General features: G+C 36.2%; 1 protein-coding gene across 11 annotated transcripts in view; it reads right to left on the reverse strand.

Moving 5' to 3' along the window:
• Nucleotides 1–14832, reverse strand: part of PDE10A (phosphodiesterase 10A) — a 125749-nt gene that overhangs the window by 95530 nt on the left and 15387 nt on the right. For 6 of the 11 annotated variants that reach the window (XM_060692321.2, XM_087882873.1, XM_060692320.2 and 3 more), the window contains exon 1: nt 3807–3964. The exons of the other annotated variants lie outside the window; for them this stretch is intronic. In XM_060692321.2, the coding sequence (XP_060548304.1) occupies nt 3807–3948 (142 nt within the window). In that variant the 5' untranslated portion in view covers nt 3949–3964. Of the gene's footprint in view, nt 1–3806; nt 3965–14832 lie in introns of those variants that run through there. 11 annotated transcript variants of the gene reach the window in all.

Below are 14832 nucleotides of genomic sequence, written 5' to 3' on the forward strand. Positions count from 1 at the left end.
TCTTGCTTCCATCTTCGAAATCTTCGTGTGTCTTATATACTGGTGCGTCTTACAGTCCAAAAAATACGGTAATGATAGATAATGCATAGCAATACCAAGTGATAGTGATAGGAGTATGAGAAACTAGAGAAGAAATAATGTGTACCAAGTTTGTCCAAGAAAATGCTAGCTCCAAACATATTCTTGCAGGTTTCCTCTCTTCCAGAGAAGAAGGGAAATGGACAGAAAGTAGGTGGAGAAATTGGATATTTAGAATAGAAGTAGACATGGCTTTAATTCTGTGAGTGCAATAACATGTATTTTCTTTCAGGTAAACAACTGCAGATGCCTAACCAACATCTTCACCCTTGTGGAGGTAGGGAGGGTAAAAATTTCACCTTCCAGCTCCCAGAAAATCTTCCTGAATATGCTAATTGTCTTTAGAAAGATGTTTCCATTTAAAAAGCCATTAAAAAGGAGATTCACTTAAACTTTTCTTCCACAATTTTAAAACTTTAGATTATCTGAATAATTTAGCAAACTCTGTCTATCACATCCAAATCAAAATTTGGAAGCCTAAGTAAAAGAAAACAATTGCTTTGAATAATCACGTTCCTTTTGAATGATTGAAACGCCAACTTGGATATGCTGATTTGTTTAGCACTGATACAAGAAGCATGAGGGTGGAAGATGGCAATGCTGGAAGTAAACCGTGAGACCTCTAAGACCTCACTATCTAAGCCTAAAAAATGGGCAGCTGCCAGCCCTCTTGAGAAAGTCCAGGCAAGAAGCATGAATATCTTTGTAAAGTTACAGTAACAGAATCTTGCAAATCTGAAAGCAATTCTCCCCACTTTTACTTTCCAGAAAACTAGAGAGGGTCTCTATGAGATATTTCTCACAACCCTTTTCTTTCTATGACCTGAGGTACCTTTTACTTCTGTTTTAATTCTGTTAATACAGTAACATTATTTTCTTTCAGGTAAACAACTGCAGGCACATAACCAACATCTTCACCATTGTGGAAGTAGGGTGGGTAAATTTAACCTTCCAGTTCCCAGCAAATCTTCCCAAATATGATACTTGACTAGGCTGCAGCTCATCTTCTTATTTCCCAAGGTCATTTCCACAGACCATTATATTTGCAAAAATGCTTGTTACCACATAAAGCTAGGAGAAAAAGACACTGTTTAAATTGTAGAACTAATTTGTCTGTCTGTCTGTCTGTCTGTCTGTCTAGCTATCTAGCTATCATCTAGCTATCTAGCTAGCTATACACACAGAGAGAGGTAGTCTTTGCTTAATGACCTTAAATGAGACTAGCAACTCCACCAATTAAGTGAAGCAATCCCTAAGTGGGAATTCATGTGACCACAACCGTACTTTCTGGCTGGAAAGAGTAAAAACTATTCAGATTCACACCTTCAGTTTTTCTTTGCCTCCTAACTATACCACTGGCTGTTTGGAATGCTGGAGTGCCTGCTTATTGTCTCCTACACATCAAAAGCAATGCAATCATGCCACAGCTCAGACCCACAGGCACATTATGTAAATAGCTTAGAGTATTCTCTTGAAATCTCTCCCTCTCCAATCTCTCAGGACAATGCATACTGACTTAATGGTTATCATGTGACCGAGGGATGTGGCAAAAGTTGTAAATAAGCTTAAATGGGCTGTAAAGTTATTTTTTTCAGTATTGTCGTAACTTTGAATGATTGCTGAATGAAGGAAAGTGAGGAGTACCTATAGTAAGACTGATTTGCAGTAATGGAACATAATACTGTAATTTTTTCCATCTGCAATACAAATAAATTTATTGCCATTATCAGATTATTGCCAAATCTGAGATTTGATTGCCATGCCCAGAATGAAATTCTGATATTTTTCTCAAGTATTTTTCATGATGTGCAGTATCTTTTTTCTTAGTGCTGAAAGATACATGAGTTATCACACTTTCTGACCAATCTTGCCGTAATTATCCACATTTTGATAATCCATAGCTTAAATTATTAGTGGTGCTGACTTAAGATGGCTCAGAAACCTTGTTAGCAAACTGCTAAATGAGACACTGCAAGAGATTGCACAATTGGGACTTGTCATTATATTTTGTAATGTGAAGCAAACCGTTGCCTTTATTGGAAGGAGATTCCAAAGTACTGAGTGAGTTCTGGATTCTAACCTGTTCTATTCTGGATTCTAACTTGCTTAAAAATGGGCCTATTGCTGAAACATAGGCAACAAAGATTGCTTGAAGCACCTGAAGGCCAGACAAGGAATAATGGATGGAAACTGAACAAGGAGAGATTCAATCTGGAAATAAGGAGAAATTTTCTGACAGTGAGAGCAATCAACCAATGGAACAGCTTGCCTTCGGAAATTGTGGGAGCTTTATCATTGAAAGCTTTCAAGAAGAGACTGGACTGCCATCTGTCAGAAATGGTGTAGGGTTTCTTGCTTGGGGTGGTTGGACTAGATGCCCTACAAGGGCCCTTCCCAACTCTCTTATTCTATTAATGAGAGTCCTGGGAAAATGAGGACCACAGCCAGGGTATATCTTTAAACCAGCAGTTCCCAGTCTTTTGTTTATATGGATCATCATAGCTTTTGCAAAATATGGAATTATATTGACAATGTAAGAGCTGTAGACCTTTTGTGTATATAACTCTCCCAAATGCATGTACAGATCTCTTTTCCAGTCTGGTTTAGGACAGGGAAGGCTCAAGTTTAAGACTCCAATCAACTATGGAAGCACATTGATTGACCTTGAGTGAGTCATTCTCTTTTAGCCCAATCCACCTCAAAGAGAAAAAGTTAAGGCAAGGAATACTATGTTCCAGGGCCATCTTCAATTTCTGGGATAAAAGTGGAATACAAACATATTAAATTAAATGTAACAGTTTTTTTTAAAAAATTAAATGCCTACATTTCATAAAATAAATAAATCTTATGAATGCTGATGAATCTTGCAGAATTTGATCTCATGAGATTTTAGGCCTTTAAAAAATACTTTATTTAGAGATCAATGAACCATCCCATAGTTGACCACTTTGCAGAGCATGGACAAGATTTGGGGGACTGAGTTATTCAGTTTTCTTGAATTTCATCCAGAAGCAAATTGATAAACCCTCTAACTGTCACAGAATAAATAATAGTTGAAGCCTCTGAGTAATTTTTAATGATAGCCCCACAATGCTTGTTAAGCTTGGTAGTACAGTGGTATAAGGCACCCTGTTATTAAGCTGGTTATTAAGACCAGCTGCCTGCAATTACTGCAGGTTCGAATCTCGCCAAGGCTCAAGGTTGACTCAGCCTTCCATCCTTTCTAAGGTAGGTAAATTGAGGACCCAGTTGTGGGGGCAATAAGTGACTTTGTATAAATATACAAAAGGATGAAGGCTATTGCTGAGCACATTGTAAGCCGCCCTGACTCTCCGGAGAAGGGCGGCATATAAATCAAATTTAAATAATAATAATAATGTAAATATGTAATTTTCTGATTTGCTCGGAAAAGGGAAAAATCCTTCTAAGAAGCCAATGATGGAAAGAAGCAAATGTGGTAATTAGTTCAAGCTAATTCCAAGAGTATGACCAGACTCAACTTTAGAAATATTTACACAACTGCATGTTAGTTACAATATCAGGTAAGAACCAAAGTAAGTCATATACAAATCCCAACTGAATCATAAATCTTAAATCTGATTTAATCTATCACACAGGATTGTTATGATTATTAAAACAAATGGAGAAAACTATGTGTGCTGTTATGATTCTTTTAGGAAAAAGACGTGAGCTTTAAGGGTAATAATTTTCACATGAAAATTGCTCACCCAATCTCCTCTCTGCCAGCCCATAAGACTTTGCAAGTTTAACACTGAAGTTGCTTCTACTCTGGCTTGATAATATATCTTGTATTTTGGGTGTATTCCTTCTAGTTGATGTTTTGGTTGTTGCTTTAGAAGTTTCAGTCATTTTCTCATAATATACACTCTGAACTTCAAAGATATGGTAGAGTCTTAAATACCTTGATTAAAATACCAGCTCAATATAGATAGAAATTGCTGGAGTAAAAGAAATTATGTTCTTACTACATGACTGACACAGAGATCTGCCTTGCCTTTAACTGACAAACCAATTCTTCTTAGAACTTACACCTTTCATTCTCTATGACATCACTTCAAAAATACTCATGTTCATTTTTTATGAATATCAGACAATTCTAAAGTAGTCTTGCAAGTTTTTAAACTGTATTATTCTCCCCCCCACACACACACACACAAATATTTGTAATAACAAAAAGTAGAAATCTTAAAATTATACAAGTAAAATGTCTGTCTCCAAACAAAATAGCTGAGAGGGGGGAAAACCATTAAATTCGGGAACACTTTAAAAAATTCTCAAAAGAAATTGAGGATGAACTTTATAGCATTTTAATCTCTTTATTACTTTATAAGTTGCTCAAGACAGCAAACATGCCTAATACTCCTTCCTCCTCCTATTTTCCCACAACCACCACTCTGTGAGGTGAGTTGCCCTGAGAAAGAATGGCTGGCTTAAAGTCACAGCTGACGGTCATGTCTAAGGCAGAACTACAACTCACAGTCTCCTGGTTTTTAAGACAGCATCTTAACCATTAGTTAATTCAAAGATTCGATTTAAAGATAATGTTGAATTCATCCATTTTTATTTTTTGTCTTTTCTGATTATCTAGCTTTCATAGCCACATGGTACTGATGAAAAAAAATGATCATGGGAATAGATACTCAGAATTTGCAAGTATGCTTGTGAAATGCAGTCAATGTCATTTAATATTTTGTCTAGATTTATCATAGTCTCCAAAGTAGCTTGTGTCTCTCTACTTCATACCTACAGTCACTGTACTCCTTCACAGAGTTGTTGTGGGGGGGAAATCAGGAGATAGCATTATGTATACTTCTTGAGCTCCTGAATGAGGGGAAGGATCTAAAGCAGGGGTGCAAACTCATATTGTCATGGAGGCATTACATGACATATCATGACTTTTTCCCTCTTCGCTAAACTGGGGTTGGCGCAGCCAGTGTGTGAAACATCCAGCCCGGGGGCCATAAGTTTGACAGGCCTGATCTAAAGCTAATAAATAAATAAAGTAAGCAAGTAAGCCAAGCCTAGAATAATAAAATCTGTCACCACCTCCCTTTCTTCGTCACTTATCTGCACTGGACTGATTTTGCCTGGTGACACAACCTTGATTTCTTTTTCTTTTCACTACTGAACATCAGCCTGGCTTTTGCACTTTCTTCTCTTGCCTTTAGCAAGAGATTCCTTAAATCTTTCTTGTTTCCAGCTATCAATGTGGTATCCTCAGCACAACTGAGATTGACATTTTCCCCAAGCAATTTTATTCTGGTTTCTATTTCTTCCTCTTCTGTAATTTCTTGTGTTATGTGCTGCATGTAAGTTAAATAAATAAGGTAAAAAAATAAACATACTTGGCACAGTCCTTTTCCCATTTTTGAAATATTTAGATATTCCATATTTTGTTCTGATGTTTTTTTGTCATCATGCAAATTCTTCAGTAAGCAAATGAGGTGCCCTATACAGCCATGTTTTAAAGATTATCTACAATTTGTTCTGCTTTATATAGGGACTTTTTAAATAATTAATAAAGCAAAACTAGATGTCTTATAAAAACTCCAGTATCTTTACCTTCATGTACAACAAATACAGCAATATGGTCTCAGATGGCTCTACTTCTTCTAAATCCAGATTATACATCAAGCAGCTCATTCCGAGGTTGCAAAAATGTTTGGTAGTCTTTAGCTCTGCTCCTTTTTGACTACTGTTGCGTCTTTCACATTTCAACAAAATCAATTTTTTCCCTCTGTTCTCTTTTGTTTTCTACATTTCTTCATATCAGTTTATATTCAGATTTCATTTTTGTTGTATTTTGTTAATGTCAAATTATCTTTTTTTCCTCTCTACTTTTTGTCAGGATTACATTCAGAAACATTTCCAAATGACAAAACTTTAAAAAATTTATCATTGCAGACTTATTGCTTATATGTCACACTTTTCAAAAATCGGCATTAAACTGTAACTTTAAGAGATCTATAGCACTGCAGGGCACTCCAGTTCCTCTTTACCTTACAAAAGAGGTGGTATTCAGCAGGTTCTGACCAGTTCTGGAGAACTGGTAATGGAAATTTTGAGTAGTTCGGAAAACCGGTAAATACCACCTCTGACTGGCCCCTCCCCCATCTATTCTCTGCCTCCTGAGTCCCAGCTGATTGGGAGGAAATGGGAATTTTGCAGTATCCTTCCCCTGCCACACCCACCAAGCAATGCCCACAGAACCGATAGTAAAAAATTTTGAATCCCACCGCTGCTTTACAAACATTAATTATTTCAAGATAAATGGTGGTTCCTATTCAGTTAAGCTGTGTAGATCAGAATGTCAAAACATATACTATTTTCATCATGCATTTATTTATATCCTACTCAAAGGAGCATCAAAAAAAGAAACAGCTCTGATTTTGCTCAAGTTTCTCTAGGACATAAAACCAGAAATCATAAGAAATGATACACAATTTCTCTACTCTGTTCATGTGGGCTTTTTACAATTTCTTTTTTTTAAAAATAAAATGGTTGTGTAGATGAGGATACCTAGAATCCCTTCTAAACTACTATCATATCATTGTTTGAAGCACCCAATCCAATTCATACAACACTGGAGTCTTATCAGAGACAATTTCCCAAACCTGTCTTTTTAACAGAAGAAAATTTTTAAGTGTATGTATGTATGTATGTATGTACTTGTATGCATATGTGTATATGTGTGTATATCAATATTAATGACATAATCAAAATCAACATAAAAAACATAAATCAAAATACAAGTCTATATAAACTGGAAATCTAAACATTCAAAAGCAATAGAACTAACTCATCATGTAAAGAAATAGTCATAATAATACTACTTTATGGTTTGGTGAAACAAACAAATCTTTAGAATGTTGTTAAAAATGTGTCCCCCAATTTTATAACTGTCAATTTTTGAACTGGGAACAGAATTGTTTCATTCTACTTTAGTGTTTATCCAACATTTTCTAGTAAGTCCTAAAATTGAGTGGATTCTTGAGAGAATGTGTTCTGTTTTGATTTTATTGTTTTTTGTGATATTTACTTTCAACTTGAGCTAAGAATGATACTTAAGAAGGGTGTGAGTTAATGGCAAAAGGTCAGAAATACATAGATGCTGAATGAACATGGACGAATGGAGTACAGTATGTTCAGATGGTTTGCTCATACGTAGAGAATGAATTGGAAATAAATTATTAAATTATGAAGGAGAAGTGAACGGATTAAGAAAAATGGGAAGAATAAACATTGTTCTTGGATGGAATTCCTCAAGATAAAAAAGGTAAAAAATTTAAAGACCAAATTTTAAAGACTATTTTATTTTATTTATAAAATGTATTGGCCACCCATATTAATACAGAGTAACTTTGTACATCTGTGTATAGATGTAGAAGAAAGGAAAAAGTTTGCAAGCATAGAAAGACATGAAAATATGCTAAATGGCATTGTTATGAATTAGATTTTTGCTCCTTTATATCAAGTCTTTGATCTTTTTTCATTGCTATTTATTCCTTTCCTGCCCTTTGTATAATATTGTTTAAGGAATACATTTTAAAAACTATTATACAGACAATAAAAAGACCTTCTTGAAAAATATATTCAGGGCATCAAAACATTTTTTTTTCCAAAAACCTAGAAAAAGCTTAAATATTATGGATCAATTTTGAGGCTAATTGGACAATTTAGCTAGATTAATGGATGTCTATGTCTGAAAATGAAAATGTGACTTGTAATTAAATATTGAAGAAATGGTAATTTGTTCTTTGATTATTGAAATAGACATTGAAAGAACTCAGGGGAACATCTCTTTATGTTTTGTAAACTAGAAATTTAATATATGTTGAAAATTAAAAATATCAAAATAAACTAAAAGTTTGGATCTATGTCTAGTTTTATTTTATTTAAGCTATTTATATGCTACTTTGCTACTTAAATCTGTTGTTCAGAGAGTTACTTTGTAATCACTGTTAGTAAAATAAAACACATATTTACTTAACAGTTTGCATTATACATCATTCTGATCTCTTTTTGACTTTGCTTTATACTAAACTGAGTCAGTGTATCAATTGTAGCTTGTTTAGGGCCATGAATATTTTTAATACCAATTGTGACTTAGCCTAATTTATGATGGAGATTACTGATAGTTTATGCTTTTCTATTTTATATCTGGTTTGATTTTGTGGCCCATCCTAGTCTCTAACTAGCTCACTGAAGTAGGAAAGGAAAAGAGGACAAATCAGAAAGAGATAAAACAAACCACGATTATTTGTTCATCTGACTCCCTCGGTGTATTAACTTTAGTAAACCAAGATTTTAATTATGATACATTGAAGTTATATTGACTTGACTCTAACCCTACATCTGGTTCACACCAAATACCAAGCTATAATAAGATAGATTCAATCATAATTTTAAATCAGAAGTCAGGCATTATGGTTCAGCATTCATTATGAAGCCAGGTACCACTGTCTCTGGCTTGCTTAACAAACCATAACTCAAAGTGATGTGGGATTGCATTTTAAGCATTTGTACTGCCAGCATGTACAGCATGCCAGCTCAGGCCAGCTAATCTGACCTGAGCACATTTACATCTGGTAGTATTTACAAAGGACTTAAACATGAAGCGAATTTACTAGGGATAGAATTAATGATTCATAAAATAGATTCCCAATAATAAGCCCTAACATATATCTTAATTATTCAGCTCTAAATAATATGTAAGCATTAGTTGCATAAGCATTAATCATCCAGCACTTTTCTGTTATTTGTTTTTTTATGTCTTATGCAATATATACAACGTTATGTTAATTCTGTGTGGGTATCTAGATGGAAAACAACAGGTTTAGACTCAATCCTAGCAAAACCAAAAAGGCTGGGGGTTGCCTTAATATGGAGAATGTCCATACTTAGTTCTAGTTGGGATTGCACCAGACAAACCCAATGTGCACATTAGATTCTGGGTTCCTGCTTGAAAATTAGCTTTGCACCAATCGCAATTTATGGATCCAGAGGCCTACTTGTGGTCACTCATGCCTTGGTCCCCTCTTTCCTGGATTATTGCAGGCCCTGGTGGCACAGTGGTTAGAATGCAATATTGCAGGCTAATTCTGCCAACTTCCAGCAATTTGATCAGTGGTAGGCTTCAAATTTTTTTACTACCGGTTCTGTGGGTGTGGCTTGGTGGGCGTGGCATGGCTTGGTGGGCATGGCTTGGCTTGGTGGGCATGGCAGGGGAAGGATAGTGTAAAATCTCCATTCCATCCCCAATCCAGGGGAAGGTTACTGCAAAATCCCCATTTCCTCCCGATCAGCTGGGACTTGGGAGGCAGAGAATAGATAGGGGCGGAGCCAGTTAGAATTTTTACTACTGGTTCTCTGAACTACTCAAAATTTCCACTATCGGTTCGCCAGAACTGGTCAGAACCTGCTGAAACCCACCTCTGAATTCGATCCTCACCAGCTCAAGATTGACTCAGCCTTCCATCCTTCTGAGGTCAGTAAAATGAAGAGCCAGATTTTTGGGGACAATATACTGACTCTGTAAACCAATAAGAGAGGGCAATGGAGGCATTGCAATACACTTTATATTGGGGTGCCCTAAAACGATTTCAACAGTATCCAAGGTTCAGAATGTAGCAGCCTAGGTACATATGGTTTCACCTAGTATGCCCATGTCACATCATTACTTTACAAACTGCACTAGTTGCTGGGAGCTTCCTGCAGCAATCCAAAGTGCTAGTTATCATCTATAAATCACTTGATGACACAAGGCCAGGTAATTTCAGAAACACCTGCTTGTCTGATAAGATATTGCAAAGTTGGCTTGTTGTGGGTCGTGTCTCTGATGCAACCTCATCTGGTGGGACACAAGAAACATGTCTTCCCTGTCACTGGATCTACCAACATACCACTGAGAATCCAGATGGCTTGACTGCCTGCTTTCTGAAGGGCTTGACAATCTGGCTTGTCCTCCAGTCAGGCTTAATGTCCTAACACAGATTTGTCTAACTGAGGTCTTAGTCCTTTCACTTAGGACAGAGGTGGGGAATTATGGCTCCTTTGGACTTGTGGACATCAACTCCCAGAATTCTGGAAGTTGACGTCCACAAGTCATAAAAGGACCATAGTTTCCCACCTCTGACCTAGGACATCTCCTTTCAGCCTAGCTGTATGAAATTACAAAAGATTTTCTTGCCCAAATCAGGCAATGCAGACCTTAACAAAGCTTGTGCCAATCCTGAAGCAACAGTATGATCTTGCAAGTGAGAAAGTTTTAATGAGGTTTTAACGAGAAATTCCCTTTATGAATCATCAAAGTTAATTTCTGTGTGATAAAAATGAGTTTAAGGGTAGAATGAGCAAATACCCAAAGAATATTAGTAATAGGTATCAATCACATAGAGAGGATTGCAAATAAAATCTATTTATTCAGCCATGCTACTTATTTACCACTGGCTTATGAGTAGCCCTATAGTGAGATAGGCAGTAAATAAATTTTAAAAAATAAAATAAATATTCAGCATTCACTGCAGAGTACATTGTAGAGAGAATGGTTGGTGATTTGGGCTTTGTTTTGGCTGTTGATAAGCCTTCCTTGTTCCTTTTTTCTCTTTGTTTTACTTCCCCCCCTTGAACATTGTTCTTTTTGCAGAATGTTGAAGATAAGTGAAAGGCAGCTCCTCAGGGGAGTCTTGAGTTTTGTTCTGTGCAATGAAGCAAAAGTCTCTGTCTTTAACAGCATGATCTAACTACAGATCAGAATGTCAACTAGCAGGCTAACCTATCTTCTCAGTGGTTGAATGATAAAGTCACAAATCAATTTACCCCAATTATGTCTCTATTTAAAATGTTAATAGCAGAGAGGCTTATGAGGAAGTGGAGGAGAATGAATTCCCTCTATTCAGGCCTCTCAGGATTGAGTTAATACAACTAAAGCTTCAGAACAAATACCGGGATAGAGTACATAAATGCAAGATAGAACTAGAAAGATGAGAGGATGAAGTAAGGCTGACCTCCCATCTCCTCAAAAGTTTATGAGAAATAAAAATAAAAACTTTTTTGGAAAAAAAAAAGTTCCAAAAATCCACAAAAATTACTACAAGCTAAAAAAAAGTTTCTTTCATCAAAATGCTTCATCCCAATTTCAAATGCAACATTCTCATGTCTATGAAGATTCTCAATCATTCAGGTCATGGTTGCCCCAAAGGTGCTTTTTCAAAAGTCAACTGGATTTTGTTTTTCCTTGAAGACATTTTGCTTCTCATCCAAGAAGCTTCTTCAGTTCTCACTGAATGGTGAAGGATGGAAGGATTTATATTTATATAACTGCAAGGAATATAAATCTTTCCATTCTCCACCATTCAGTCAAAACTGAAGAAGCGTCTTGGATGAGAAACAAAACATCTTCAAGGAAAAACAAAGTCCAGTTGCCTTTTGAAAAAGCACCTTTGGGACAAAATTCTCATATTTCCAAAATGCATCATGCTGCTGCAGAAATCTCATATTGTTTCATCTCAAGAAATAAATGATTCTAAATGCTTATTTGGGACAAAACCTTCAAACGCATTAAAGGGCTTTGGCTTAAAACACATCCACTCAATGGAAGCATTCCAGATGATATTTTTCTACCTAATGCGTACTATCTTCCAAGAATCTGAAGTCCGGATCAAGAAACACCAGAAGCAAACACTCTGCAGAGAGTTTCCACAGATGGATTATATTTTAGAGAGATGCATTCTTTAAACAGATTAAATATTTATTCTATTTATCAGATTGGAACAGGGTGTGCTTTGGAAAGAATATGTTTCCTCAATCATTTACCCTACTGATCATCAGCCTGCAACAAAAGGGGAAAAAAGTTTTCATTATTGAAAATCTATTTGCCTTGTTTAGCAAATCAGTGAAATCAAAAGACAAATATTTTATTTATCATTCTAGTTAGTGTCATGGCTAAAAATAAGAGTAACACAACTAATATATGTAACAAGCACCATTTAGGGGTTGTAACAAGCCTAGCAAAGAAGGAGAGAGGACATACTAGTTGGCCCTATTACTTCTGATCTATCTTTGCCTTTCTCTTAACTCAGGTTCTGTAAAGAAAAGTGGCTCCTCATGTATAAATTGGCAAAAAAACCCAGAACACAAAATACATGCTGAGTGGACACGACCTTGTAGATGACCCTCACTCTGTCAAGGACCTTGGAGTACTCATATCTATTGATCTAAGTGCCAAAGTCCACTGTAACAACATCGCCAAAAAGGCATTAAGAGTTGTAAACCTAATCTTGCGTAGCTTCTTCTCCGGTAATATCACACTAACCAGAGCATACAAAACATTTGCTAGACCAATTCTCGAATACAGCTCATCAGTCTGGAACCCGCACTGCACTTAATACAACTGAACGTGTCCAGAAATATTTCACAAGACGAGTCCTCCACTCCTCTGCTTGCAACAAAATACCTTGAAATTCTGGGCTTAAAAAAGTTAGAACTACGCCACCTTCGGTATGACGTAAGTGTAGCTCATAAAATTATCTGCTACAATGTCCTACCTGTCAATGACTACTTCAGCTTCAACCACAACAATACACAAGCATACAGTAGATACAAACTTAAGGTAAACCGCACCAAACTCGATTGCAGAAAATATGACTTCAGCAACAGAGTGGTCAATGCCTGGAATGCACTACCTGACTCTGTGGTTTCATCCCAAAATTCCCAAAATTTTAACCTAAGACTGTCTACTGTTGACCTCACCCCATTCCTAAGAGGTCTGTAAGGGGCATGCATAAGAGCACCAGCATTCCTACTGTCCCTGTCCTAATGTTTCTTCTATTTGTATCTATTTTATGTATCCAATCCATGCTTATACTTATTATCAAATACGTTCTTGACAAATCAATCAATCAATAAAATAAATAAATAAAATAAATATAATAATCTTTCTCTGCTCTTCATGATTATGACCTCAATGGTGTAGTGCAGGGATACCACAGGAGATTCTCTGTTGCAAAATCCCAAGAACACCAGTGACAGGGCAGGAGGTGACTAATTTTCCCATACCATAATTGTACATACTGTATAGTTAGTATACAATAGCAATAGCACTTAGACTTATGTACTGCTCATAGTGCTTTTACAGCCCTCTCTAAGCAGTTTACAGAGTCAGCATATTGCCCCCAACAATCTGGGTCCTCATTTTACCCACCTCAGAAGGATGGAAGGCTGAGTCAACCTTGAGCCTGCTAAGATTTGAACTTCCAAATTGCAGCTAGCAGTCAGCTGAAGTAGCCTACAGTGCTGCACTCTAACTACTGCGCCACTTCGGCTCTTATGCCACAAATTGTTCTTTCCAAGGAAACTTCAGCTTATGCAACTCAAGAAACAACATACAAATAGTTCCCAACTTATGACCGGTTGCTTAGTTCAAAGCTATGACAGACCCCCCTGGGGGTACATATGACCCAGTTCTGAATTTACAATAACTGCCTGCACAGTCACACAACCGCATGTTGGGTGCTCAGCAACCGGCCAACATTTACAGCTGTTTGCAGCACTCTGCAGTCACGTGACTGTGTTTTATGATGGTTTTGCTGAAAACTGGCACTTATTTTCAGTTCCTGACAAAACCAGCCTGTTGCAAACTATTGGTTTGCTTAACAACTGCAACATTTACTTAATGACCATAGCAGTCACTTTAAAGCCATAGCATTCCCTTAACAACCATTGCAAAAATAGGTCATAAAATCAAGTAGCTCACATAGGTGACTGATTTTGCAACCATCACAATTTATGTCCATGATGAGCAGACTCCATTATGGTCATAAGTCAAGAACTACATGTAATTTCACATTCTCCTTTACCTGCTATATATCTACATGCTAGGTCATACCAAAATCTGTTAATTCTGAAGTGCAGTTTTTGAAATATTAGAAGAAACAAGGGGAAATGATTAGAAGGACCAGGTAGAAACCAAGGATTTCACATTATTGTAGGCATAAACTTATTATCTCATAAAACTAATGGCATACTCTAGAGACTTCAGACAGACTTACATATATTCCAAATGGGACTTTTCTCTAATGTTATGTTACAAAGGCACTTCTGAAATTCATTAATATTTGAGAAGGAAGTTTCTGTGTGATGTAATTAAAATGATTGTAAAATTCTCCCTGTGTGAACTTTGGGACTCAAGGATACTGAATTAGATAATTCTGTTCCAAGATCTATGTGAAGAATCTGACTGACTCTCTAAAATCCTAATCAGGAACAATTATTAGCTTTTTGATGCTTAATTGAAAATAACCCCTCTCATCTGATACACTTATATTCAACAGTATTGACTTATTATACCGAAGGGCATACCTACAAAAAATTATTTCTAAAACCAACCTGAGAAAGTTCTCTAAAAGACAAATTATAGAGAAAAGCATGCAACTCTGATGATTATTTTGGTTCTGTTCAGTTTTTAGCAAAACTAAGAAAATGTTTCCTTTATTCAAAATAGCTGAGACATTCTTCTAATTATACCATATCTTGTTTAATATAAACAGATATTATAGCCTCTGATAATAAACAAATCAAAGTGATTATTTTCTATAAAGAACATAATTTGCCAATGTTCAAATTAGAAGAACAAAAGTTTTTTGACATTGGTCAGTTGTTTTGCTTCAGGCCAAGGCACAGCAATAAAAGAATGGTTCAGCAAGTTCGAAAAAAAAAAAAAGTAAAATGCATTTC

The sequence above is a fragment of the Pantherophis guttatus genome, chromosome 1 (genome assembly GCF_059756535.1).
Source record: "Pantherophis guttatus breed Tessera chromosome 1, ASM5975653v1, whole genome shotgun sequence".
In the NCBI taxonomy this organism is placed as follows: Eukaryota; Metazoa; Chordata; class Lepidosauria; order Squamata; family Colubridae; genus Pantherophis; species Pantherophis guttatus.